The sequence below is a fragment of the Vicia villosa genome, unplaced genomic scaffold (genome assembly GCF_029867415.1).
Source record: "Vicia villosa cultivar HV-30 ecotype Madison, WI unplaced genomic scaffold, Vvil1.0 ctg.003053F_1_1, whole genome shotgun sequence".
Classification (NCBI taxonomy): Eukaryota; Viridiplantae; Streptophyta; class Magnoliopsida; order Fabales; family Fabaceae; genus Vicia; species Vicia villosa.
The window spans coordinates 112,339-139,597 of NW_026706100.1; the positions used below are offsets into that span (position 1 = coordinate 112,339).

Here is a 27,259-nt window from a genome sequence, read left to right on the forward strand (position 1 = left end):
AACAAGGCAACAGAGGGATTACCCTAAAGGTGTGTGGGTGCACAATCATGTGGTTAACTTCGATGATATTTATCTTGTAAATTAGTGATCTATATTCAGTTCATGGTTGCACTCCTTATTTTACTAACCATGCAGTTTAAAATAAGCAAAAATTAAAGGCAGAAAAAAGTCCTACGCTATTACAATAAACACCTGCGGGGAGAGGGAATAAAGACAAAAAATAAGAGAGATCAATAATTAGTAAAAATCCTTGAGTGCCTTGATCTTCCTCGAACTCTCAATCGTCTCTGAAAATTAAAAGGAAAATAATAAGAGTTAGTGTATTAAGATTCATCAACTATGGAGGCAAACCCTATTTTAATTCAAAAGTAAAATAAAAAATAAAATGAGGTTAAACAAGAAAAATTAGAAACTTATCTTTTTTTTTTGATCTGGTAGGGCGCGTGGCTGAAAGATCTTGGCTAACCCTGAAAATTAATGATAAAAAGAAATAGGGTGAGTGTATGGAGGATCTATTGACAAACCTCACAACCCTGATTAGGGTACAAGTTAATCATGGTTAATAGAATAAATACATGCAAATAAAAGGCGAACAAAAGGCAAAAATAAAATCTCAGGTTAAAGGAAATGCAAACCCCAAACCCTAACACTAAACCCCTTAAGATTTAGTAAGAAAACTTATTGTGACCTAAACAAGGTTTATGAGGCTAATGATAAAAACCTAAAATTACGACTAAATCATTAAGTTAATTAACCTAATTAATCTAATTCAATTTTAAATTACCAAATTAAATCATAAATCAGTTAGCCCTAATTTTCTAGATGATTAAATTAACCTAATTTAAATATTAACTATCTAATTGATCTAAAAATTAATTGTTAATTACCTAATTATTTGTCCTAAAATAGATAATAACAAAAAACTAAACTAAATAAATCTAATTCTAGTGGTTAGTATGGTTGAAAGAAATAAAAGAAATAACATGAAAATAACAAAATAAAATTGAAAAGAAAAGAAAAAGGGAAAAGAAAATAGACTCAGCTGGGCGTTTGCGATCCTGTGTGACAATTCCTGGAGGGTGCACCATGGACGTGCGCAACTGGATCTTCAGATCTAACCACGTAGCAATCTGATGGCTGGAGCAGTGGGGGCATACAATAAGCCAAGCATGGGCGGAGCACTGGATCTGCGAAGGAAACTTTATGAAAAATAATAGTGTCATGGTTGGGAATCGATCCCACGTTTCATAGGTTACCAACGTACTACTCTTGCCACTTGAACTGCAATTGTTAGCTTATTTAAGAATTCTCATCAATTAATAAATATAAAAAAAAACGAGATTTAAGTTGAATTAAAGTGAGTCAAACGTGGGGTCCCCTCGTGCAGCGTGACCAATAGCATGATGAGAGAGTATTCAGTCAAAGTTGACTGTCCAATGAGATTTGGAGAGAGGGGAAGAATTCTGGGCCAGCCAATCAAAACGCATGAACATGCCACACGTTTGGTCAAAGGTCTGCAGCACTATTCATTGTCTTCTCCAATGTTTCCTGCGGAAATTCTTGCGGAATTTCCTATGGATTTTCCTGCAAATTTCAAAACACGACAAAAATGATGCATGCATGGAAACAAAAGACATGGTTAGACTGTAAATAAATCCTCTGAGCATGATGGTGCGGTCTTTTTGATCAGAAAACGTCTGTAGGTGTGAAAACGAAAACACACTTAGTTTGTGCCCTAAGAATGGTGTTTGGTTGTTCTTGCGTTAAAGCTTTGAAACCAAGGCCCATATCCCTCGTAATACATGCCAGGAACTCAATCAACACATTAGATTCAATTGATAGGCGATAAAATATGATATTCGAATGAGATAAAAAACAATGAATATGTTAAACGTGAACATGAATTCTACGTGTTCTCACATGCAACTTTCACCTATTCTTGAATATTTTCTCTCTTGGAAACCCTAGTTTTCTCTTGTGTTTTTTCGTCCCCTTGTGGCTTGGAATTGTGAGAATATATAATGGTGAAATTAGGGTTACAAACTTGCTTGGAAATCAAGTCAATTTGTGTGAGAAAATTTGAAGAATATTTGATTAAAAATTTATTCAAATCTTTCTAATTTTGCTCCATTCTCTTTCCAATCATTCTTGCACGAAATTTGATTGATTTTTGGAGTTAATGTTGACTGGATTTGATTAGAACCATGAGCCAAATTAAATCTTTGATTTTTCCCTTGATTTATTTGATTTTAATCTCTTTTTAAATGAATAAAAATCCATAATAAATCAAATAAATTCGTGGCAATTGGATCTTGGGCTCCACATATCATGAGGATGGAGATTGGACCAAGAAAGATTGGGTTCCTTTGCAGAAAGATTCATTTTGGAGCCATTTACTTCACATTTTTTCTCTTAAAATCACCTAACTTTGACAAGGCCTATCTCCCTCAATTTTTAAGGTATGGAGGAGTTCTAGGGCTTTTTAGAAACCTTGAAGAGTCCTTTACCCAATTATTTTGGTCCCATGTCAAAATAATTTTCCATGCTCCTTGTATGCTCTTTTGAAAAAGATGACTTTTGGTTGACTTTCAAAAAGGACCTATAATGTTTTGATCCATATCTCTCAAATGAAGCATTTTTAGACTTGGCTTGTGAGAGACAAAATTGTAGGGAATTTAATTTCCTTCAAAATGAGCTTTGGATGGAAATTTTTTGATATTCCATGTGGGAGTTATGGCTGGTCAAAGTTCAATTGACTTTCTCCTATAAAACCCTAATTTAAAAACTTTTGAAATTATTGATTTTCGATCTTTCCTTGATGAAACATGATCAATCCTTGATAAAATGGTGAATGATACTTCAAGATAAGGATGTTGACAAAAAATCAGGAGTTTTGACTGTACTTTGACCACAGTTGACTTTTAGGTCAAATCAGTCGACTGCTGACCATTTGAACTGTAGACTGAGCAATCTTATGATTCAGAGCTTGCAACTTGGCATGAGGATCCTTTGAGGCATATGAGAGACCAAGGGTTCCATTTGAGGTTTTAAAACTTAATTTTACTTTGAAAAGATCAAAACCCTAGTTTGAGGGAGTCGTTGTTTAGGAGAGTGCGCATCCAGTCAAGTATTGAGACTTTGATATTCAAGTGAGTTTAAGTATGAAAATATGGTGGGCAAATTTTGGGGTATGACACTGAACATGGTTCTTGGAGCTGCCAAGTAAACTTACTATCAAGCTTGAGAAAGAGAGATGAAAGTAATGAAAGAGCTCAATGTATAAGCATACAAGCACATGATGAGCACTCCTCCAAGATTTTGGAGCAGATCATACTTTAAACCTCATAACAAATGTTAAGTTGTACTCAATAATATGTCAGAAGCCTTTAATAGTGTCATCTTGGAGTCAAGGGCCAAACCATTGATCACCATGATGAGCCTTTAATAGTGTCATCTTAGGATGTCTGATGAGCTTATCTTTGAAGTGAGGAATTTGGAAAACCATGCTGAAAAATTTACAGTCAATCTGAAAGAATGACTTGTTCATGCAGAAGATGGGAGCTGACAGGCCTCCCTTGTGTTCATTCACTATCAGCAATCAAAAGTAGGAGCCAGAAGATTGATGATTATGCTCCTGAGTATTACATGAAATCAAGATATATGCAAGTGTACAAGCCAGTCATTTTTTCAGTCAATGGCTCAAACCTATGGGAGAGAACATAGTATCCTGATGTTCTGCCACCCATATTTAGGAAAATGCCAGGAAGACAAAAAAAAAGGAGGAATTTAGAGCAAGTTGAACTGGATGGGACTGATAAAAAGATGAGAAGAACTGGATTCATTGTAAAGTGTAGTAGATGCAAGAAACAAGGACACAACAAACTTACTTGCAAGGTACCATCAACTACTGCACAATCATCTCAGGGTACCATTGCACAATCATCTCAGCCTATTAGTGCACAACCATCTCAATCAACTAGTGCACAACCTTCTCAAGCTCCTACTGCACAAGTATCCCAAACTGCTCCTTCACAATTATCTCAACCAACTCAAGGACAACCAAAGTGCTCCTAAAAAAAGTGCACAATCTTCTCAGCCTATTTGGACATGTGATGTTGGATATCTTTGGTAGTGTTAAGTATTTTGGACATGTAATTGTGTTTTGGACCTGTGATGTCTGATAGCAATGTTAATGTTAAGCATTTTGGACCTATAATATTTGCCATTTTTCTGTCCTATAATTATTAGTGGTTTGCTTACCAATCATTTCTCATTTCATACAAAAATCAAAAGTCAATACATACTATTAGCAGGGTGTAACCAATCATTTGCCATTGATAACTTTAAAATTCAATACAGACTTTTCCAAACATTACAACACTAAAACAAATGACCAACTCCAATTCAATACTAAAACAAATGTCAAATTCAATACATACTAATTCAAAACATTACAACATACTAATACAGACTTTTCCAAATGACCAACACTAAAACAACACAGAACAACCTTTTCCAATTTTTTTCAGAATTCATCATCTCTTCAGCGTGGTCCTTTTTGAACAATTAAAGGACCACTTTAACACTTTTTAGAGATAAGGGACCAGAAGGGACCAGAATTAAATCATCTACCTCTTACTTATGAGAAACCCATAACCGACCCTATAATAACTCTTTTTTACTATGACCTTTTACATAACATGATTATCCATCGAATTGGTTTCCAAGTAGCTCGCTTCATCTGAAGCAAACTCCTAGGATCTGGGAGAATATAATCACAATCGACAAAGGTTTAATAACACGTAAGTAAGAGGAGTGTTTTACAAAACACGATTACCCAACAAATTGGTCGCTAAGTGACCTCATTTATCTAAAGCGACCCCGAGAATCCGGGGGAATATAATCGCAACGAATGAAGGTTTTATAGCATGTATAATTTGACTAATGGTTGAGACTATTTCGGTTAAGATTTAGCAAGTGTGAGTAGTGGGAAAATGGTCCCACATTGGATAGAAATATGGTGACTTGAGCATTTATAAAGTTTTAGGTGGACAAGTGGCCTGTCTCCCGCAAAAGTGTGTTGCTCAAACAGAAAGTCTCACAAAAATAAGAATGCTCCCCGATTGTTACGCCAACAATAACAATCCAACAATTTTGCTAATCATATGAGAAAATATGTTGCTCGTGAACATAATGAGTATATAGAATAGTTGTATATATTATACACAAGTAATGACAAAATTTCCATTAGTATAAGGTCAGATTTTCTATTATCTACACATTTAAATAAAAAGAAATACTACTATATTGAAGATAAGAGTAGTAGTAGCACCACCAATGAATCTGCAAGATAAAATTGAAGCTCCAAGACTCGTCGACTCGAGACTTGTCTCTAATGTAGAGTCATATTCACGCACACAAGTTTTTTTAACATACTCTAAATTATAGCTTTTAAATTGAATTTAATCTAATGATTTAGTACAGAAACAGAATCAACAATTTCTCAGTCAGATTACATTACCATGATATCTCTGATTCATTCATGTTCTTTGATTGCAACAATAATAATTGTTGTTACAACAAAAATCATTGTAGGAGTAAATTCCTTTCCAGAATCTGATAAGATAAGCAGTTTACCTCAGCAGCCAAAAGTGGAATTCCAGCAATATGCTGGTTACATTACAGTTGATAAAGTCCAGAAAAGATCTTTGTTTTATTACTTTGTTGAAGCAGAAGTTGAACCGGCTTCTAAACCAGTTGTGCTTTGGTTAAATGGAGGTATGTAGCTACGAAACACAAACACACAGACAGAAATAACAAAGATGACATATAGTCACAAGTATCAAACATCAGACACATGTCTTTATCGTAAATTCTTTTCAACATAGGCTATTAGCCTATTATGAATATGGTAAACATTTTCCTTTTGGATGTTAATGAAGTATTAAGATTCAGTTGAAGAAGTTAAAGATGTTTTTTGGATTTTGAAGGGCCTGGTTGTTCATCTGTTGGAGTTGGTGCTTTTGTGGAGCATGGACCATTCAAACCAACGCAAAATGGCCTTATTAAAAATGATTACAGTTGGAACAAAGGTTATTCAGAAACTTTGCAATTCCATTGTATTTTGGTTGAATTTTGATAACCCTTTTATTCTCAATCACTCAAAATTGATTTTTCATATCCTACTTTTTGCAGAGGCAAATATTTTGTACTTGGAATCACCTGCTGGTGTTGGTTTCTCCTATTCTGCCAATGAATCATTCTATGACTATGTCAATGATGAAATGACAGGTTTTTCTTTAACTCGTTTTTGTTTGAATTCAGATTACAATATCATATTGCTCAAGATCTGATACTAGCTCTATGTTATACAGCAAAGGATAACCTTGTTTTTCTACAACATTGGTTCACTGAATTTCAAGAGTACAAAAATAATGATTTCTTTATCACTGGGGAGAGCTATGCAGGTAGAGTATCTGTGTTCTATATGAATAGTATTTTCATTTTGAAGCTTGAGTTGGGAATAAGCCATGCTTGTGTTTAGGTCACTATGCACCTCAACTTGCACAACTCATTCTTCGAAGCAAAAGCAAAAGCAAAATCAATCTCAAGGGAATAGCAGTAAGTACACATATACTAGAGAATAATCTCTAATAACATTTTGTTATAAGAAACTATATGCAGCACCGAGACTTTAGATTAAAAGTGTGTCTAGTGTCACGACACTGAAGCATTCATTACATTCAATAGCTTCTATTTTATTTCAACATAAAAGAAACATTTGGTCAATATGAATAACGCTAACCGGTAACTATATCGATATTTGTAGATAGGGAATCCTCTTCTTGAAACCAACACAGATTTCAACTCCAGAGCTGAGTTTATCTGGTCTCATGGACTAATATCAGATTCAACCTATGAATCCTTCACAAAAATATGCAACTATTCCCAAATTAGAAGAGAATATCAAAATGGAGCACTTACTCCCATTTGTGCAAGAGTGAATAGGCTAGTCTCAATGGAGGTTAGTACATAGCAGCTTTTGAAGAGATTTGAACTCCAAATATTTCAAATAACAAAATCAAATTCTTACCACTAAACTAACATATGATCGACAGTTGAGTAGATATGTTGATCCGTACGATGTTACTCTTGATATCTGTCTGCCATCTGAAAAACAACAGGCATATAGGCTAACTCAACTGGTATACACCCTTCATCCATTTTCTTTCAATCTAGATTAGATTCTCTTTCGTTTTTCTATTCATTTTATGTTATGTTTGCTTTCATCCATGGTTTAGCAAGAGGGAGATAAGATAGATGTTTGTGTGGAAGATGAAACAATCACATACTTGAATAGAAAAGAAGTTCAAGAAGCTCTCCATGCTAAGCTTGTAGGGATCATCACCACATGGTTTACTTGTAGTCAGTAAGTTATATAGCATCAAAGATGACTAATTACTATGAAATACAGACAGACACTAACACGTCGATACTAATAACAAGTGTCAGTGCTTCCGAGACTAATTAGCAATATAAATAGAATTACAAAACGAGTGCTAATAGCATCTCCTTTGTATTTCAGAGTTCTCAAATATGACATGCGAAATCTAGAGATCCCAACTATATCAATTCTAGGGACACTGGTTAAATCAGGTGTAAGAGTTCTAGTATTCAGGTAACATCATACAATTTACTTTGATTCATACCATTGGTTAATTGATGTCATATAATTTTGATTGATCAAGCAAAGCTATATTTCGCTGCAGTGGAGATCAAGATTCAGTTATACCCTTAACCGGAACGCGTTCTTTAGTGAATGGATTAGCCAAGGACATTGGGTTGAACACAACAGAGAGCTATAGAGCTTGGTTTAATGAAAGACAGATTGGTGGATGGACACAAATATATGGTAGTAACATTTTATTGTTTGCAACCATAAGAGGAGCAGCTCATGAGGCTCCATTTTCACAACCAGGGAGATCATTGGTGTTGTTTAAGGCATTTTTGGAAGGAAAATCACTTCCAACTATTGTCTAAAATATGAATGAAGTCTGATTTTTTTTTATCTTTGATCCTATGTAATCAATTCTGAGAGAAGTAAATAACAATTTTATTAAAAAATAAAGTAATTAATTTCCAAAGAAACATTCACATTATTGAACATGCAAAAGCATTTTCATCATTAAATCTATGATTGGGGTAAAGATATTGAGTAGAGTATTGAGAAGGATAGCTAAACATAATTATATGTCCATGATCTCTCTCATAATTCTTTCTCCCTTCATCTTTTTTTCCTTCATCATTTTTTTCACCTTCATTTATAATCTCTGCATGCTTTCCAAATTTCTTTTTCACATATTCAACAAGCTTTGAAGATTCTACTATTCCTTTGATAGTAACAAGTGAATTTTCCTTGTCCAATTCCACAGATTCCACACCTATCACAATTCACACAACCCTCAAATAATTAATTAATAAATTTTAAATCCCCCTATTTATTATCTTAATTCATTTCAAATAAATAGAGGATATTTTCCATTTTATCAACTAAAAAATAAACTACCTTCCATTTTTTCAATTTTTCTCTTGACATCACTTGCACAACCTTCGCAATGAATATACATCTTGAGGATCACAATTTTTGTTTTTACCTGCTTATAATAATAAATTAATAAAAAATACATAATTAAAATTTAACAACATTTAAGAGTATTATTATAAAAATGAAAAAATAAAAAAAATTTTAACCTGTTCTTGTTTTTCTGGTTCTTTTTTCTGTTTGTTTTCAGGTTTAGGTTTTGGTGAAATGAGCTCAACATTTTTGTTGTATTTCTTTTGAAGTCTTTCCAAAACCTTCAATGGATCGTTTATAACGTCTCCTTTGAGAATGATTCTATGATTTTCTCTATCAATCCTTATATGATTTATTCCTAATCAATATATACAACATTTCATCATTTAATTAATATTTAATATTACAATTTTCCAATAAAAAAATAATATTATAATTAGAGCATAACACAAGAATGTATATCATGATATATGGTGTAAAGAAAACAAATTAATATATTTAATTACCTTCATAACCTTTTAAGCACTTAGAAATTTGGTTAGAACAACCTTCACAATGTATATTTGCTTTCAACACAACACCTTTCTCTGATTCTTTATTTCTCTTATTTTCATTGTTATCTTTATTATTGTTTTGCTCCCTGTTCTGTCCATACATAAAATACAAAATTAACTATGCAAAATACTATCTAATATGGTGTAAAGAAAAAAAAATGTTGATGATGTGTTCATCTCTAATCACAAAATAAAAGAGACTTTAAATAATTTTGGCATGTAAATTTTCTTACTTTCTTCCCCATAGTTGCTTCCTCTTATCAACTCAAATGTATTTGTTGCTATTCTTTCGGTCGACCTGAAGTTATGTCTATATATACTAATTATTTAAGCTGCATAAAGTATGTAATAATAATAATAATTATTGTCATTATTAATATATCTTACTTACATAGTAAATTATCAACAAATTTTTTTTTTATTACAAATTATCAACAATTTTAATGGTAGTTAAATTCACAATTGTGTAGATACCAAAAAATATTCATAATTGTCTCTATACTCTTAATATATTAATATTCAATATAAACAAGCATTGGTGTTGATGTCATAGAATAAAAAAAATTCCATGCAGACATATTTTTCCATAATCACAGATATATTTTTGTTTAATAGGCAACAATTCCATAACAAAAGCTTAAAGGATCTCAAACCCGTCTACAAAGCAGAAATCAGCAACAACTAGTACACCTTAAACACAATCTAAAGGAGAAATGAACCACTCTAAGAATGAACAAGAAGAAGTAGATTTACAAGTAAGCCTTAACCACCTCCAAGACATTAGCTTAATAGAGTTTAAGCATTCCTCAAAACTAAAAATTCTATCTTGAAACAAAATAGCATTTCCAAAAGCCCATATGTTCCAGAATGTTGCAAGTCATATTAAACATAAGCCATTGTGGTGATTTCTATTCAACACAGTAGAAGAGAAGTACAGATAGTTAGCAAGTTTATGAACATTGAGCAATACCTTGTCACCGATCCAATTAGCTACAACATTCCAAAGGCGAGACGTGATGAAGCAATATTCGAAAGTGTGGAGAACCGATTCATCTTCCGAGAAACAAAATATGGAGACATAATCACGATATTAATCACCGCCTAATGGTTTAAAAATGTAAATTTTATTTATATTTAATATTACAAATAAATATTAATTAGTGTTTGATAATTGATAAGGATGACAATGTGCAGGATTTGGGCAAGATACTATAGTCTCCGTCCCATACCCACAGTTTGAAAAAATCTCCGTACCCAAGCTCATATCCACGTAAGCACCAATGTTCATACTTGTACTCGTATCCTATGAGTACCTCAATAACCATACTCGTACACATATATTCGCATTTGTAGTAAAATTAAATCGATTAATTATAAAATTCTATAATATTATATTTTTTAACGTTATTTAAAAAAATTATGGAGGTTATTGTTGAGTTAAGAAATAAATAAACACTTTTATTAAAATATATAATAATTCAATAGAGATATATTTTTTAGATTTATTTAGTGTTGAAGTCTCTTAACTTAATTTCAGATTTTTGTTTGGTCTCTTATTTAATAAACGTTATAAATAAGTCATTTAACGATGATTCTGTTACCCAACATGATCCATTTCGTTAATTTGGTTGAAAAAACGTTAAATGGGTTGATGTGGCATGACAACAAGGATTAGTGACTCAGTAAGCCCTTATATTAATGTTGTAAGCTATATTTTTCTTCAAAGGATGCATTTTCACGTTTTCAGAAAAATTTTAGAGCTACTATTCATCTTCTTCCTACATCCTTCTTCTTCCAAATTTCTTCAAGATTCTTCTTCATCTAAACCATCATTGTTAGAATTTCTGCTAAGATGTTAATGAATTCAAGCAACTATTTAAAATCAAACAACCAAAGTTGTGGGTCATTTGGATTTGTGATCATAAGAAACAAAAGGAGAGACTGTTAGTGCCAAGAAGAGTGTGTTGTTCGTATTGTTACAGATTTGAATAATGTGAATGTTGAGAAAAAATTTTGGGGCTGTAGGAATTACATAAATCAATTGGAGAAGGGGTGAAATTTTTTCAAGTGGGTAGGTGATGAAGTTGTTGATGGTAGGGATGTGAAGATTGAGAGGCAAAGGAAGAAAATATTCAAGTTGAAGAATGAGATTTTGAGCACAAGAGGAATGTTGAAAATTGCAATGGTGTTTGATATAATTAGTTTATGGTTGAATTTAGTGTTTTTAACCTTGTATTTCAAATAGGGTTGTGGTCAAAACAACATGTAATTTGATGTTATGAAATTGTGTAATTTCTATGTTGGTTAAAGAACAAGATGTTGTTTGCACTATCATAGCCAAATCATGTGTTCATTGTCATTGATACAAAAAGCCTAAATATGTGTTCATTTACACCATTACAAAAAGATAAATTATGTGTTCATTGACACTAAGTTACACAAAAAGTAAAACAAAATTTTAGAAGACAATTTGATCAAGTTACAGTTGCTCCGAGAATGGTGGATGCAGTCTGACTTGATCCAAGCTGACTTGGTTCAGGTTGATTGGTTTGACTTGGTTCAGGTTGAGTGGCCTGACTTGGTGCAGGCAGTTTGCAGGTAGCTTTGTTGTGCCCTATCATGTGAGATCTGCTGCACTTGATTCCAAAGTTAACTCACTTGAGTTGTGTCTCATCTCTTATATTCTTTGATGCATCTCTTGTCCTCTTCTTCTTTGGCCTTCCTGGTTGTCTTTTGATTGGTGGTGGCTGTAATTCAACATAGTCTTTTTTCTCCCACAGAGTTTTCCCATTTATAGGAAAAATCACAGGTGCATAGCATGCCTCATAACATTGTCTTTTGTAGCAATCAGGCACAAAATTTTCAATCTCTAATTGTTGAGATTTCGTGCAACATATTGCGTGATAGCATGGTAAATCTGTCAGCATCTATCTCCTATAAGAATACTCCTAGTGGACAGTGATACAATACACTTTCTCCATTATATGAGATGTGTCTCACCTCATAATCATATTCACCTGCACGCCTGTGTAAAATACCACATCTTAATGAACAAATATTTAGCACACATCTTAATGAACAAATGTAAAGCACACGTGTTATTGAACAAATACCTCATAATCCAACTGTTTGTTTTTTCTAATTCCTTAGCAATCTTTTTATTGATATTGGGTAGAATATCACCTTCATACTTAGCAATTTTTTGTCTGTTTGAATCCCACCTTTTCATGAGATACACTATGATTTATTCAATCATTGTTATGATTGGCTTGACCCTAGTTGTCACAAAAAAAGGAGTTGAAAGCCTTTAACATATTGTTCACCAGAGTATCACATAAAGTATTGGTCTTGAACATAGACTTGCTCCAAAATATATGTGGTATCTTTATCAGATGCTTGAATGCCTCTTTATTAATAACCTTCATTTCCAACATGGATTTTTCAAATGCATTCACATAACTGGCTGTAGCAGCTTTCCACATTAACTCCTTGAGTTTAATTTCTGGGTATTTCTTCCTAAATTTTTTGTATAGATGCCTTGAATTATAGGAAAACAATCAATTACAGGACAATATTGAACATCAAGAAAATTTAATAGTTGTTGTATATATGACATATACCTGATCATTTTCAGAAACTTCATTTTCAAGATCATGTTCAACCTCAGTTGTCCCATTACCATTAATGTCTCATTCTTCCACATCAGGTGCAACATCTGTGGCTCCCATGTCATTAGTGTCTCCTTCTTACACATCAGGTGAAACATTTGTGGTCCCCTTGTCATTAGAGTTTCCTTCTTCCATATTAGGTTCAACTTCAATGTCTCTTTCATCCATAACATTATCAACTTCAAGTGGCCCTTTATCAGTATTGTCTCCTTTATCCATAACATTATCATCTTCAAGTGGCCCCTTATCAATATTGTTTCCTTCATCTATAACATTCTCAACACCACTGGCGTCCTTCTACAATGTCTCTTTCATCCATAATATTCTCAACACAAGTGGTCCCCTTATCCATAATTTCTTCTCCATCCATAACATTCTCAAAACAAGTGGTCCCCTTATCCACAATGTCTCCTTCATCCATAACATTCTCAACACAAGTGGTCCCCTCATCATTATTGTTTCCTAAATCAGTGTCAATGGCAACTTCTTTAACATTGTATTTAAGTGATAGTATTGGTTCCTCAATTACACCAGCTTGTAGTATAGGATGAATAACATATAAATGCACTGTTCTAGTCAACTCAACTATTGTATGCATCCTCCTATTTCCATTGTCATCTTTCAACAAAACCATGCTATTAAACTCCATTTGATTAGAATACGACATGCTCTCTACCATTGGATAACCTAAATCCTTTAACCCACCCAACACTTCGAAATAACTCCAAAAATCAGGATTAACCTCCCAAGTTTCCTCTAAGCCATTGTAACCTACTTTCGTGAACTCAACAAACTCACCCCCATGATGAATGATGCATTCAAAACAACTACACGTGGAGACAATATAGTACGCAACATTCGTCCTTTCATGGTAGTGGAGTGAAACATTCGTCTGTACCTTGTACCTTGTACTACATAATGTTATCTCCTGTTCTTCTTAAACTTCAGAGGTTGACAGCATGGGTTGGAAGAAAATAAAATAAATTTTGGGTCTTTAGAGCTTCAAGTCTTCAGAGTCTTTAGAACTACGTCAGAGTCTTCAGCATTTGGTCTTCAATGCCCTTTGTCTTCAGAACCATAAATCTTCAGAACTTCAAGTCTTTAGAGTCTTCAGAACTGCGTCTTCAAAGTCTTTCAACACTTGATATTCAGAACATTTTTCTTCAGACTTCGTATCAGAGTTACAACTTCATAGTCTTCTGAAGCGTTTTTGCTACACTTCATTAGAACATGTGTAGCGCAGAAGCGAAACTTGGTATCTTCTGATGTGTTGGCCACGCCATTCATCAAATTCAGAACTTATTTGTTAAAAGCTCAAAGAAACAAACATTAGAGTACCAAAATTATTCATACAAACATACTCATTGTTATCATCAAAACTCATAGATATATTGCAAAACCAAATCTTATTCTAACAGATGTATGGTTAGACTCAAATTATCGAAAGGATTCATTCCATCGGTGGAAAGCCCAAGCCTAAGGTTCCTCGTTCAAGGGAAAAATATGGAAACAGGGAATCAATTTTTTTCCATTGCAATGAATCAGCTACATGGCGATTTTTTCCATCACACACTCTTTTATCTGCATGCCATCTAGTATTCTTTACGTCCTTAACATTAGCAAACAATATCTTTCGCCTTTGAATTATAGGTATGTACCACGTCACATAGGAAGGAACACCTTTTATAATTACACCAGCATCGTCTTCAATACCATTGTTCTTCTGCTAGTAGCGTGACTCCCCACACCTCGGGCTCTCCTTCAAGTTTTCATAATTTTTCCTATATAATATGAAATCATTACGACATGTATGTATTTTTAAATAGTCCAAACCCATTGGACATAATATCTTCTTGGCCTCATAACTACGGTTCAACAACGTGTTACCTTCTAGAAGCATTTCTATCAACAACTCAAGTAATTCAGTGAAACTTCTATCCGTCCACCCACCTCTTGCCTTAATATTAAATAGTCTTAACACATCTGAAAATCTTGTAAAACTTTTACATCCCGGATACAACGAATTTTCCATGTCTCTTTTAAAAGTATCTACCACATTAGCTTTCTTGAAAGCATCTACTCCAATATCACAAATCATGTCTTCTAGATTATCATTCATAAATTTACCATCTTCAGCTGCATGTGACAGAGATATTTTTTTGTCACTTCACCATGCCATACCCATTTCATATAATTTTGAATAATTGCATCACAAGCTAAATGATTCAATATATCTTTCTTTGGATGTTTTTACATATTTCAACAAATTTTTACAAGGACACCAAAAAATACCCTTAGTGTTTGGTAGCTTTTTCTCTCCACAAAATCAAGAAATTGTATCACTCTATTCTCATAATTTTTACTTAATATATTAACTTTCATCCATATACAATCCATAATCACATAAAGCTTCTGAAAATAACATAAAAATAATACACAACCAACAAAAATGAAAATTTCATCTTAATGAAACAACAATAACAACAACTAAAAATACCGGAAAAACAACACTACATTATACCCTAAGTCTCAAAAACCATAATAATAACAACAACAACATCAATAACGAAAACATCATCAACAACAACAACAACAAAGACAACAATGACAACAACAAGAAACAACGACAGTAATGAAGAACTTGAACATAGCGAAAATGGGATGAGAGACTAAAATGAAAGTGTTGCTTCTTTCTATTGAAACATATTTTGTTATTATTTTGAATATTACAAACTACTTTATTAAAGAAACTCTAAGTTTATTTCATCATTTAATCCATCTAAATATTTCTATCAAACAAAGATCAAATGTTGTGTTTCAGACTTAATTATCAAAGAACAAGTTTTCATTAGATATAAGTAATTCTCAGAATTTCTATAGTTATTCTCAGCGTCAGACTTAGAGCAACAAGATTTACTCTCAGCATTACCAAGAGTAAATCTCAGAATAAGTCAAGAGTTACGCTCAGAGTTACAAGGAGTATGTAATACGGTGGGAGAACTGACTTTAAAGAAAATGTCGCGGTAAGCAAGAGTCGTCACCGAATTTTATTTTATCCAATTAAGAAAGGTTAAAAGAACAGAAAAAACCTTTAAAAGAAATTTTGAGTTCGGTGGGTAATTTATACAAAGGGAAGGTGTAAGGCACCCTTTACATCCATGGTTTTCCATGGGCTCTTAATTGCTTAGCTCACTTTAAAATGTTTGAAAAGGTTTGCAGTGAATAAAGAAAAAGATTTGAATAAGGACTTTAGCTTGTAAAAAAGCGTAGCCTTTTTGAATTTTTTTGATAAAGGGTAAGAAAAAGATTTTAAACCAGAGCAAGCAATTAAGAGGTAATTACCTTAACATTATAAAAAGTTCTTTTAGCCTTTCAGGGCTATCCATACCATAAGAGGGTAGGAAGTCCTTTTATTTGGAGGTTGAAGGGTCGTCGAAGTTATCGTTCTCCATAAGCCTGTCCCTGCCATAAAAAGGGCAGGTAGTCTAAGGGAAGGATAAAATAGTCATTTTAGGCAACCAAAGAGGACACCTCAGCAATCGAAAGGGACTATCACATCATATTGTAGGCAACCTCGAGGGACGAGATCATATAACCGAAGGCAGCATCGAAGGGACTTATGATCTTTAGTGATGAGAATGAACTGAGGGCAACATTTGCTGAGGCATCCTCGTATCTGAGGGACTTGACTATTCTGTAATAAACAAGGCAGCAAATACAAGGCAACAGGCAACAGGCAACATGAGGGATTACCATAAAAGGTGTGTGGGTGCACAATTACGTGGTTGATTCAGATATATTATCTTGTAAATTAGTTATTCTAACTTCAATTCGAGGTTTCCACGCCCTAAATTACTAACCACGCAATTTAAACAAATAATACAAAATCTAACTATTACAAGGCCTTGGGCGGGGAATTACATAGCCAAAAGCCCATTGATAAAAAATAAAGGCAAGAAAGAACAATAATTAAATAACAGTAAGTTTAGGGTTACCACAAGGTTTGAGCTTTAATCGGTTGGTTAACCCTGAAAATTAATGAAGGAAAAATAATAAGGGTTAGTGTATTACAGATTCATTGACTATTGATGCAAACCCTATTTTAATCCAAAAGGCAAAATAAAATGAGATTAAACCAAAAAATTAGAAACTTAGTTTTTTGATCTGGTGTGGCGCGTGGTCGAAGGATCTTGGTTAACCTTGAAAATTTGGCACAAAGAAGAGAAATGTGAGTGCATTAAAGATCGTCAACCCTAATTTATCGGGATAAATTAGGGTTAACAAAAAAATAAAAAAATAAAATTTACTGTTTAAAATGACCATTTAAAGGATAAAAACGAAGGTTTGATTAAATTTAATTAATTAAATAATATTTTTGAAAATTTAATTTGAATTCTTAAATACAAAAATAATTATTAATGGAATCAAAAATAAATAAGTAAAAAATTTATTATATAAAACTAACTTAAAAATAAATAAATAAATAAGAAAAGAGTTATATAAAAAAAAAATAAACAAAACCATCATGTAATTAAAACAAAAATAAAAAAATTAGGAAACTTGGCTTGCGATCCAGTGTGGCAAGCTGATGAAGGTCCATGGTGCACTGGCAGCTTCAGGAATGTTGGATTAACTTTGACTGAGATCTGACGGTTGCTGCATGAGGGAGCGTCATACGCGCGAGTGGCTGGACACACTGGATCTTGTAGTAAGTTGTTTCAGAAAATGATGAAAAATAATCCAAGGGAGCCAGGGATCGAACCTCTCCCTTTATGCACAAGAATCACGCGCATCCCTTCAACCACTAAACCATCATCTATTTAAGAATTCAAATAGAACGCGTGCGCTCCTCTTTGCTTCTTCTTCCTCGCTGAATTTTCTGGAACCAGACATCTTTCCCTACGGTTTCTAAGCGTTGCTATAGCCCTGCACATTTCAAAACTCAACAAATCGAAGTATACATCAGAAATAAAGACATGGATTAACTAGAAATCAACCCACGAATCTAATGGTGCTCTTAGTTTCGCCCAATCTCAACTGTTTCGCAATGCCCCAACCTGAAAGCTATGAACCCTAGCCATGGTGAAATCGTTAAACCGCAACAAATATCAAATTAAATCATCCAGAAAGTTTGATAACAACATTCTAAACATGAAAGCACAATCAAAACATATTTACAACGCCAGAATCACCATAATCGAATGCGAAAAATATATGCAAACCGTGACGTCTAACAGTGTCGATTCAAGGATCCTTGGCCACCGGTGATGTCTTGGTTGGCTTCAAAGAACATCCATGAACCTTGTTTGATACCTAGAACGATTGAAATCGGCCTGGAATTCAATATGCAAGGTGGTTTTCCTTCACGATTTTTCTTTGCTTGAATAGGACTCTGCACCAATTTCTCTCATCCTCTGCATTCTGATTTAGTTGTGAATATATAGGCAAGTGATTTTAGGTTAAAAATATTAGACTAAATCTCTTCAAATCCTGAGATCACAATTTGGTTTAATCTTGATTTTTAAGCTTTCCAAATATGGCCAATTTTGCATATTCTCCACCAATCTCAATCCCTACGAATTTGGCTCAAAAAATCTGATATTTGGATGATTAGAATTGATTGGAACAAAAATTAAATCAAATCTCTTAACATTTTCTTCAATTATTTGATAAAATCTTCTTTTTTAATGAATAAAAAGTTCAATAAAAATAGGATAAAAATCATATGGGCATGAGAGTGAATTTGGAGACTATTAGTGACTTGGGGATCAAGTTTGAATCAAAGAAGTTTGGGCCTCTTTGCAAAGAAATCCATTTTTGAGGCCTTTTATTTCACATTTTTCTCTTTAAAATTGTCCAACTTTGACAAGGCATATCTCCCTCAATTTTTAAGATATGGAGGAGTTCTAGGACTTTTTGGAAACCTCAAGATGTCCTCTACAACCCACTTTGGAAGCTGTTTTTCCTTTGAGGATTTTATCTTGATGATATGGGCCTTAACAAAAAACTGCTTTTGGTTGACTTTCAAAAAAGACCTATAATCTTTTGATCCATATCTCTCAAATGAAGCATTTTTGGACTTGGCTTGTGAGAGACAAAATTGTAGAGAATTCAATTTCCTTCAAAATGAGCTTTAGATGGGAAATTTCTGAAGTTCCATGTGAAAGTTATGGCTGGTCAAAGTTTAGTTGACTTTTAGTCCAAAAAACCCTAATTTAGAAACTTTGGAATTTGTTGATTTCTAAACTTTTCTTGATGGATCATGATCAATCTTTTATCAAATGATGAATGATACTTCAAAATAAGGATGTTGACCAAAGATCAGGAATTTTGACTGTACTTTGACCACATATGACTTTTAGGTCAAACTAGTCGACTGTTGACTTTCTGAGCAATTGATTGGGCAATCCTTGGAATTGAAGCTTGTACTTTGTCATAGGGATATTTTGAAACATCATAAGTCAAATGAAATTCATTGAGGACCTTGATTCATTGATTTTCTTTAGAAAATTCAAAATCCTAGTTCATTGAGCCATTGTTTAGGAGAGTGTGTCGTTGAGTCTTGAACTTTGGTATGAGCTTGAAAGGAGAAATAAGATGGGAAAATTTTGGGGTATGACAGAGTAATTCTCAGAATAAGTCAAGAATAATGCTCAGTTACCAGGAGTAATTCTCAGCATATGTCAAGAGTTACTCTTTTAGAGTTGCCAAGAGTAATTCTCAGCATTTGTCCAGAGTTACTCTCTTAGAGTTACCAAGGGTAATTCTCAACAAGCATCCGAATTAGTATTTGAAGAATAAGTCAAATGTCAGAATTACCAGAAGTCAGTACTACTCAGAATATGCTCAAAATAAGACCTAGTCTTCCCAAAATAAGACAAGTGAGTTTCCCAACATTACTCAAGTAACTCTCGGAACTTCTCATACATATATTCTAAGGGTCATTCTGGTAATTGTCATCAAGCTTTGGCTCTATAAATAAGATGGTATACTTTATGCCTTCACCACGACTTTAAGTACAAAAAGAAACAAAAGTCATAAAGCCAAAGTTATCATTTACTCCACAAATCACTTTCAATATTCACTACCAAATAGTAAACACATAAATTTTAGAGTTATCATACTAAACTTCAGTTCAAATACTCACTGCCATATAGAGAGTATCTAAGAAACATATTGTAAACATTCTGAGACCATACAGTATATCACATCTAAGATATACAAAATCAATCATCTTGTAAGTTGTCTGTAAGCTATACTATTTAGAAGTGTAAGCCTGGTGAGACTAAGAATAAATAGAAGGAAAAGTTGTCACAAGAAGAATCTATAAAAGGAAAATCTCACAAGGTGTGAGGATTGGACTAACCAAGTTGGTGAACCAAGATAAGTTGTTTTATGTTCTTCTATTATAATCTTTTACTTATATTATTCACTATTATATTTGATCTCACACACTAATAATCTTTATTTGACATAATTTTAATTTATTGCTTTATCATACATCTTTCTTTGAGTAAATTTTAATACATAAAAAAATTTAAAAAGGGACACAATTTAACCCCCCTTGTTGTGTCTTACCTTTTTCCATCAATTGGTATCAGAGCTTCGGGCTCTGAATATATAGAACACTTAGCTGTGTTAGAGTTAATCGATCAAAAGAAGGAATGGCTGATACAAAGTTTATAGCTGAATGAGGATTCTCACATAGACCTCAATTATTTAATGGTTCAGACTACTACTACTGGAAAGGTAAGATGAGACTATTTATGCTCTCTCAAGACAATAACATGTGGTTTATGGTCGAAGATAGCAACTACACTCCTATGACTACTGCAACAGACACAGTTGCGTCAGTTCCAAAAGTGTAGTCACAATGGACAAAGGAAGAAAACGATAAGGTACTACTAAACTCTAAAGCTCAATTCATATTATCATGTGCTCTTAGTAGGGAAGAATACGACAGGATAGAAGAATACACAGCTGCTAAAAAAATATGGGATGCCCTCAAAATGCATCATGAAGGCACTAGCCATGTTAAAGAAGAAAAAATAGATCTAGGTGTTAGAAAATTTAAGACTTACGAAATGAAGGAAGAAGAAACCTTGGATGAAATTTTCTCTAGATTTAAAATAATTGTCAACGAACTAAGATCACTTGGAAAAGCTTATATTGCTCATGAAAGAATCAAAAAGACTTTGAGATGTCTTCCAAAAATTTGGAGACCTATGGTAACAGCTATTTCACAGGCAAAGGATCTAAAAACTTTACAAGTTGAAGAACTCACAGGATCTCTTCGTGCTCATGAAGGAATTCTCAATGAGGATAAACCACAAAGGAAAGGAAAAATGATAGCTCTTAAAACCTCTCAAAAACTGAATCTCAAATCTCCACCTCACAAGGAACAAATGAAGAATATATCAGATTTCAATCAGAAGATGAAAATGATCTAGCCTTAATCTCAAGAAGAATTCAATTAAAAAGAAAGCAGAACAAAAGTTCTTTTCAACCTAGGAAAGAATATCAAAAACCAGAAATTGACAAAAGCAATATTACATGCTATGGATGCAACAAACTCAGTTATTTCAAAACTGAATACCCATAAAGATCTCAAAGGAAGCTGAGGATGAAGAAGCTAACTTGTGCTTAATGACCAACTCTGATTCTGAAGAGGTAAGCACATCAAACTTTTGTTATACTTGTAAAGAGATAGGAATTTTATTCGATAATTTGTTAGAAGATTAAAAAATCTTAACTCAAAAATGTTTGTTTAAAATAGAAAAAGAAGATTGTAGCGGTGAAATTGGTGAGACTAAAGCCATGGGAAAGACTTAGCTCATTTGTTTTAAACAGATTTTCCACCGCGCTTTATTGTTTCCAAAAGGAATGAGAGAAAGAGCGAATAAAACTCACATAAGTTTTTTAAATCAAAACTAATAAACTTATCAAAGATTTGGGTACGGAGGATTTGTTATACAAGGGGAAGGTTTTAAGCACCCCTCATATCTATGGTATCCCATATGAACCTCTTTGAAAATATCATTGTTTTTGTGTACATTTGTTTTGAAAAAGCATATGTGATATTGTTTAAATAGAGTGTGGGGATGGGAAAATAAGTTTTTGAAAGTGAGCTCGATAAGACATCGCATCTTAGGCCTACATACCCCTTTAAAGAAAAGGGAAGTCAGAGATTTTGTAGTTCCTCTTAAAAAGGAAAATAAAAGGGGGCCAAAGTAGCTAAAATGTTTTTGGTTGTTGAGCTTTAATAATACTCAACGGGTTTTTAAAAGGGTTAAGCTTTAACAATACTTAACAAATTTTAAATGAAAAAGGACCAAGCTTTAATAATACAAGGTCAATGGACTAAGAGTAATTTCACCGGGAATAATTATTCTCTTAGTACCAAAGTTTTAAAACAAAGGGACCAAGTTTTAACAATACAAGGTCAATGGACTAAGAGTAGTTTCACCGGGAATAATTTTTCTCTTAGTGCCAAGGTTTCAAAACAAAAAGGTTGGTTGAGCTTTAACAATACAAAACCAAGGGTGGGTTTAAAAAGGTTGAGCTTTAACAATACAAAACCATTTTTAAGCTTGAAAAGGTTAAGCTTTAACAATACAAAGCCATTTAAATATAAGTGAAAAGCTTTAACAATACTTTAACATAAAGATAAAATAGATTTGGAAAAGAGTTTGAGTACTTTGACAATTTTAGTCAATACCATTCTCATTCCTTTGGATTTTCAACAAACAACTTAAGCAATCAATCAATGGATACCTCAAGTGTGTGTGTGTGATAACATGTGTCACAAAAGACAAACAAGTGAGTATGATAATCGTCAATGATAATGAACAAAGATGTTTATACCTTTGGAATAATTCATGTATGAATGATGGATGATGAATATGAATATCATGCATATGGTTAGATAAACAAGATATATACAAAGATAATATCATGGATACAAATACAAAAACACAAGGATGGAAATCAACAAGTATATGTACGTTTACAAAGGATAATGATCAAGATAAATAAGTACATTTAACATGAATAACAAAGATCAAGCTATTTTTTGAATTAGGGTTTTGATATTAGGGTTTTGAAATCAACACCTAAACCTAATTAATTTTTTAATGATTAAATACCAAATTCTAAAGGAAAATTGGTCTAAGGGTACATGAGAAAGTAAATGACACATTATCCTAACCCTAAAAATATATTTACAAAAATACACAAGGTTGATTTAAAGAAAATATTCAAAAAAGAGATGATTTTTGTTGATTTTTTAACACTTAAAAAGACATATTTTTAATGATGAAATAATGAATATTTTTGATTTTTTTAAAACATAATATGAAAATGGGCTATATAAATAAACCACACAAAAAAGAACAAGTTAAAAAAGTTGATTTTTCTAATTTTAATGATTTTTCAAAGTTTGATTAAAATTAAAATAAATAATAAAAAATAAGGTTTTGTGGCTTCTAAGGCTTGAACCAACGCCACTGACTTTGCAACACAAAACAAAGACCACCGGGCCATGCACTTGGCCCTGTTAGAAAACACAATCAGTCCAACATAACACAAGGCAAGTTGAGAAAAAATAAAAAAAATGAGAGTAAAAGGTCTGGGGCAAGGGGGATTCGAACCCCAGACCTAGAGGACACGCACAATACACACACACACACACAAACCAACTGAGCTATTCATGATGTAGTCACTAAGGAACACACACCATTCATTATATTTTAAGCAAATGACCAAAATTCAAATTTTCCAGCTGTCGCCCTCGGTTTTTTATATCTCGTGAGATACGAACTGACTCTTCTTTTATTTTTGAGTTTTGAAAATCAGAGAGTCGCCACCGACTTTTATTTTATCCAATTAAGGAAAGATTTATAAAAGAAACAGAAAAAGACTTTTAAGAGATTTTGGGTTCGGGGGTAGGTTATACAAAGGGAAGGTATTAGCACCCCTTTGTATCCATGGTTATCCATGGGCTCTTAATTGCTTAGCTCACTTGTTTGAATCATTTATCTTGCCTTGAAATGCTTGTATGTGGTTTTAAAATACCTTTGTAAATTAACTTTATAATGATCCTTGTGCGGATGTATACAAAGTGTTTTATCTTTCGAAAGATGTTTTGAAAAAAAGATCTTTAACTTCGTAATGATCCTTGTTTGGATATATACCAAGTGTTGTCTTTTTTTGAAAGTTTTGTTTTGAAAAGCAGTGAATATGTGAGACATTTGTTGTTTTGATTTGAGCAAGCAATTAGGAGATCTTCCCTAAGTTTATAAGGTCCTTTCCTATTTCTTTTAGAAAATTCTCCTTTGACCGGATGTAAACAAAAGTTTGGATTTGCATTTGAAACAGTAGAATTTGATTTTTTGAAAAGAGTAACAGAGGGATTACCCTAAGAGGTGCAAGTGTGATTGTGTTTTGATTCAGATATTTTTGTCTTTTGAATTTAGTGATCTAACGCTTCAGTTATTATCTTTGACATACACGCAGTTTTATATGTACAAAATTTAAAGTGCGGGAATGTAAAATGCGGAAAGTAAATCTACGCTATTACATCGATTGTGCGAGAAATGTAAACTACGCTATTTACATGATTTTGACAACCTATACACTTATCTATGAATTTAAATTGCAATAAGATAAAGGGAAGTATTTTTGGATTTTTTGTATGGTTGATTTTAATTAGAATTAATGCATAATTAATTTAATTAAAATGAGAAAAAGGTAGAAATAAATTTTAAACCTAAGAAACTAAGTCTAAAATATGTTCATATTGCTTGTTAATTAATTTTAAAATAAAACTATTTTTTTTGGATTTTTGAAATTGTTTTGGAAATTATTAAGCTAACATATAATTATACAAATAATTATACAAATAACTAAAGCTAAAAAAATATTCTAAATATGTATAAAATTAGTCTATAATATATAAACTTAATTTAAATGAAACGAAAAATATTTTTTTTTGATTTTTTTGATAGGTTGAAATAATTAAAAAGCAAATATATAACTATATACTAATTAATTAAACAAAATATTTCAATTATTAAAAAAAATAAAATATTTTTGTGTAAAAAAATAGTAGATTATTTTATAAACCTAAAAATATTTTTATTATATTTTTTTGATTTTTAAAACTATTTTAAATTAATTTTGCAAGTTATATTAAATAAAATAGAAAATATAAATATTTATAATCTGGTGTGGTGATTTATGATGGACTATGTTGTGGTTGCGTATGCTAGGGCGTTGGATCAGATTACTTAGTGATCTTGTGGCTCAGATTTGAAGTCAAATGGTACACATGGATAGAGAGAATCATTGGATCATTCAGCATTTAAAAGTCCAACGTGGGACCCACGCTTGCTGACCAGCGAATGAGAAGCGTGAGATATGCCACGCGTGCTGGTCAAGGTTTCAACCCTACTATTCATCATCTTCTTCCTTGGTACCTGCGGATTTTGCTATGCATTTTCCTGCAGTTTTACCTGCGGATTTTCCCTTCCTTTTCCATGCTTCTTGGAAACCTACAAAAACAGTCATGAACAAAAACAAAGGGCACCCAGGTCGACTTAAAATGACCTCCTGAACACGATGGTGGTGTTAGTTTTGACTGAAACTTCCTCCATCTAGGAAAACGAAAGCTTCACATGTTTGAAGCTCAAAAATGGTGGAGCTTCAAAACCACGTTAGGGTTTGCATGTAACCACCCAGATCTATTCTATATCATGCTATGAGTCCATTCAAAAGGTTAGTTTGCATTATAACTAAGTGTGCATAAGAAAACGAAAGTTACATGGTTATGAACATGAAGATGATCGTGCACATGTTTGAGGCTATTTCAATCACATGCTATGGTTCAATCCTTACCTATGATGTTATACAAGAGTGATAGGATGATTATTTTGTATTGATAGTGGCTGGAAATATGAAAACGAAAATTACAAGTATTTGATATTTTTTGACAATTTTATGAGTTTCTTAGCTATTCTCTTGGTAGATTTTCGTGTGTGTCTGTTGATGAAGTATCCTACTTCATTTATAAGCAATGAAGTGCTGCAAATTGAAGCTAAGAAGCATTGATTGCTTTTTTTGAACTTTTGATTTTTTAATATTAAAAATCTTTGAATTTTTGACCATGGCTTGATTTTCTTCATCTCTCTTGCTCTAGGCCTGCTTTGTACCTTCATGATGTAGAGTATTGATCAACTTTGATGGCTTTAGCTTAAGAACAAAGCATGGTATCATTATCCTTCACCATTTCTTTTTCAATTTAACTTTAAATGTAATAAAATAAAACCAAAAAAGAAATAAAAATGTTATGGGCCTTAGGTTGGTCGTGGGAGGCCCTTAACATTATTAGAATCATGTTTGGATCATGAAAACTTGGCCCCTTTTGGAAAAAAACATTTTTGATCAATGTTGGTTTCATGCATTTTCCCAAAATATAGCCAACTTCAACAAGGCATAAATCCCTCAATTTTGATCATATGAAGGAGTTCTTGTACTTTTTAGAAACCTCAAGATGTCCTCTACAAGCTACTTTGGAAACTTTTGTTCATTTGGAGAATTTATATTGATGTTATGGCCTTTGACAAAAAACCACTTTTTGTTGACTTTGAAAATGACCTGTAATGTCCGAGCTCATATTTTTCAAATGGTGAATCTAATGACCATGGGATCAATTGCATTTGAAAGATAATTGAATTTAATTATGGGTTCTTGTTGAATCTTTGAACAAAATCTGAACAGAATCATACTTTCTAATTTTGTGGGTTTTAGGGAAACACTATGTGTGAGATCTGAGTGTGAACTGTACAAGGTTTAAGATGAGTGGAGGAAGCATTTTAAATACCAAACTTCCAGTGTTTGATGGTAAAAACTGGAATCGTTGGATGATTCAGATGCGTGTATTATTTGGTGCTCAAGATGTTCTAGATCGTACCACTAAAGGATACGTTCAGGTCGCAGGAGATGCAACATAACAAGAGAAAGAGGCGTAGAGAGCTACAAAAAAGAATGATCAGAAAGCATTGTTCTACATCCATCAGTGTGTGGATGCGAATGTGTTTGAGAAGATTGTTGATTCGACAACGTCGAAGGAGGCATGGGATATACTGGTCAGATGTTACGCTGGTGACACATCAGTGAAGAAGGTGAAGCTTTAGTCCCTGCGAAAGCAATATGAGAATCTCAACATGAAGAACAATGAGAAAGTTTCTAAGTACATCTCCAGATTGATTCTGATCACTAATGAGATGAAGGCTTGTGGAGAAAATATTTCTGAACAGGTAATCATTGAGAAAATCTTGAGGTCGCTCACTCCTCAATTTGATTAGATTGTTGTTTCTATTGAACATTCTAAAGATCTGGAAACCATGAGAATAGAAGAGTTGCAAAGCAGTCTAGAAGCACAGGAGTTGCGTCTGATTGAGAGA

At 33.0% G+C, this 27,259-nt stretch overlaps 1 protein-coding gene across 1 annotated transcript; it reads left to right on the forward strand.

Moving 5' to 3' along the window:
- Positions 1-5,290: 5,290 nt before the first annotated feature.
- On the forward strand, positions 5,291-8,224 carry LOC131640308 (serine carboxypeptidase-like 45). The gene is made up of 10 exons (XM_058910720.1): positions 5,291-5,778; positions 5,991-6,092; positions 6,196-6,291; positions 6,375-6,467; positions 6,545-6,621; positions 6,830-7,024; positions 7,119-7,205; positions 7,302-7,429; positions 7,586-7,678; positions 7,770-8,224. The coding sequence occupies exons 1-10, from the start codon at positions 5,523-5,525 to the stop codon at positions 8,038-8,040; spliced, it is 1,398 nt and encodes a 465-aa protein (XP_058766703.1). The 5' UTR covers positions 5,291-5,522; the 3' UTR covers positions 8,041-8,224.
- The last annotated feature ends 19,035 nt before the right edge of the window (positions 8,225-27,259 follow it).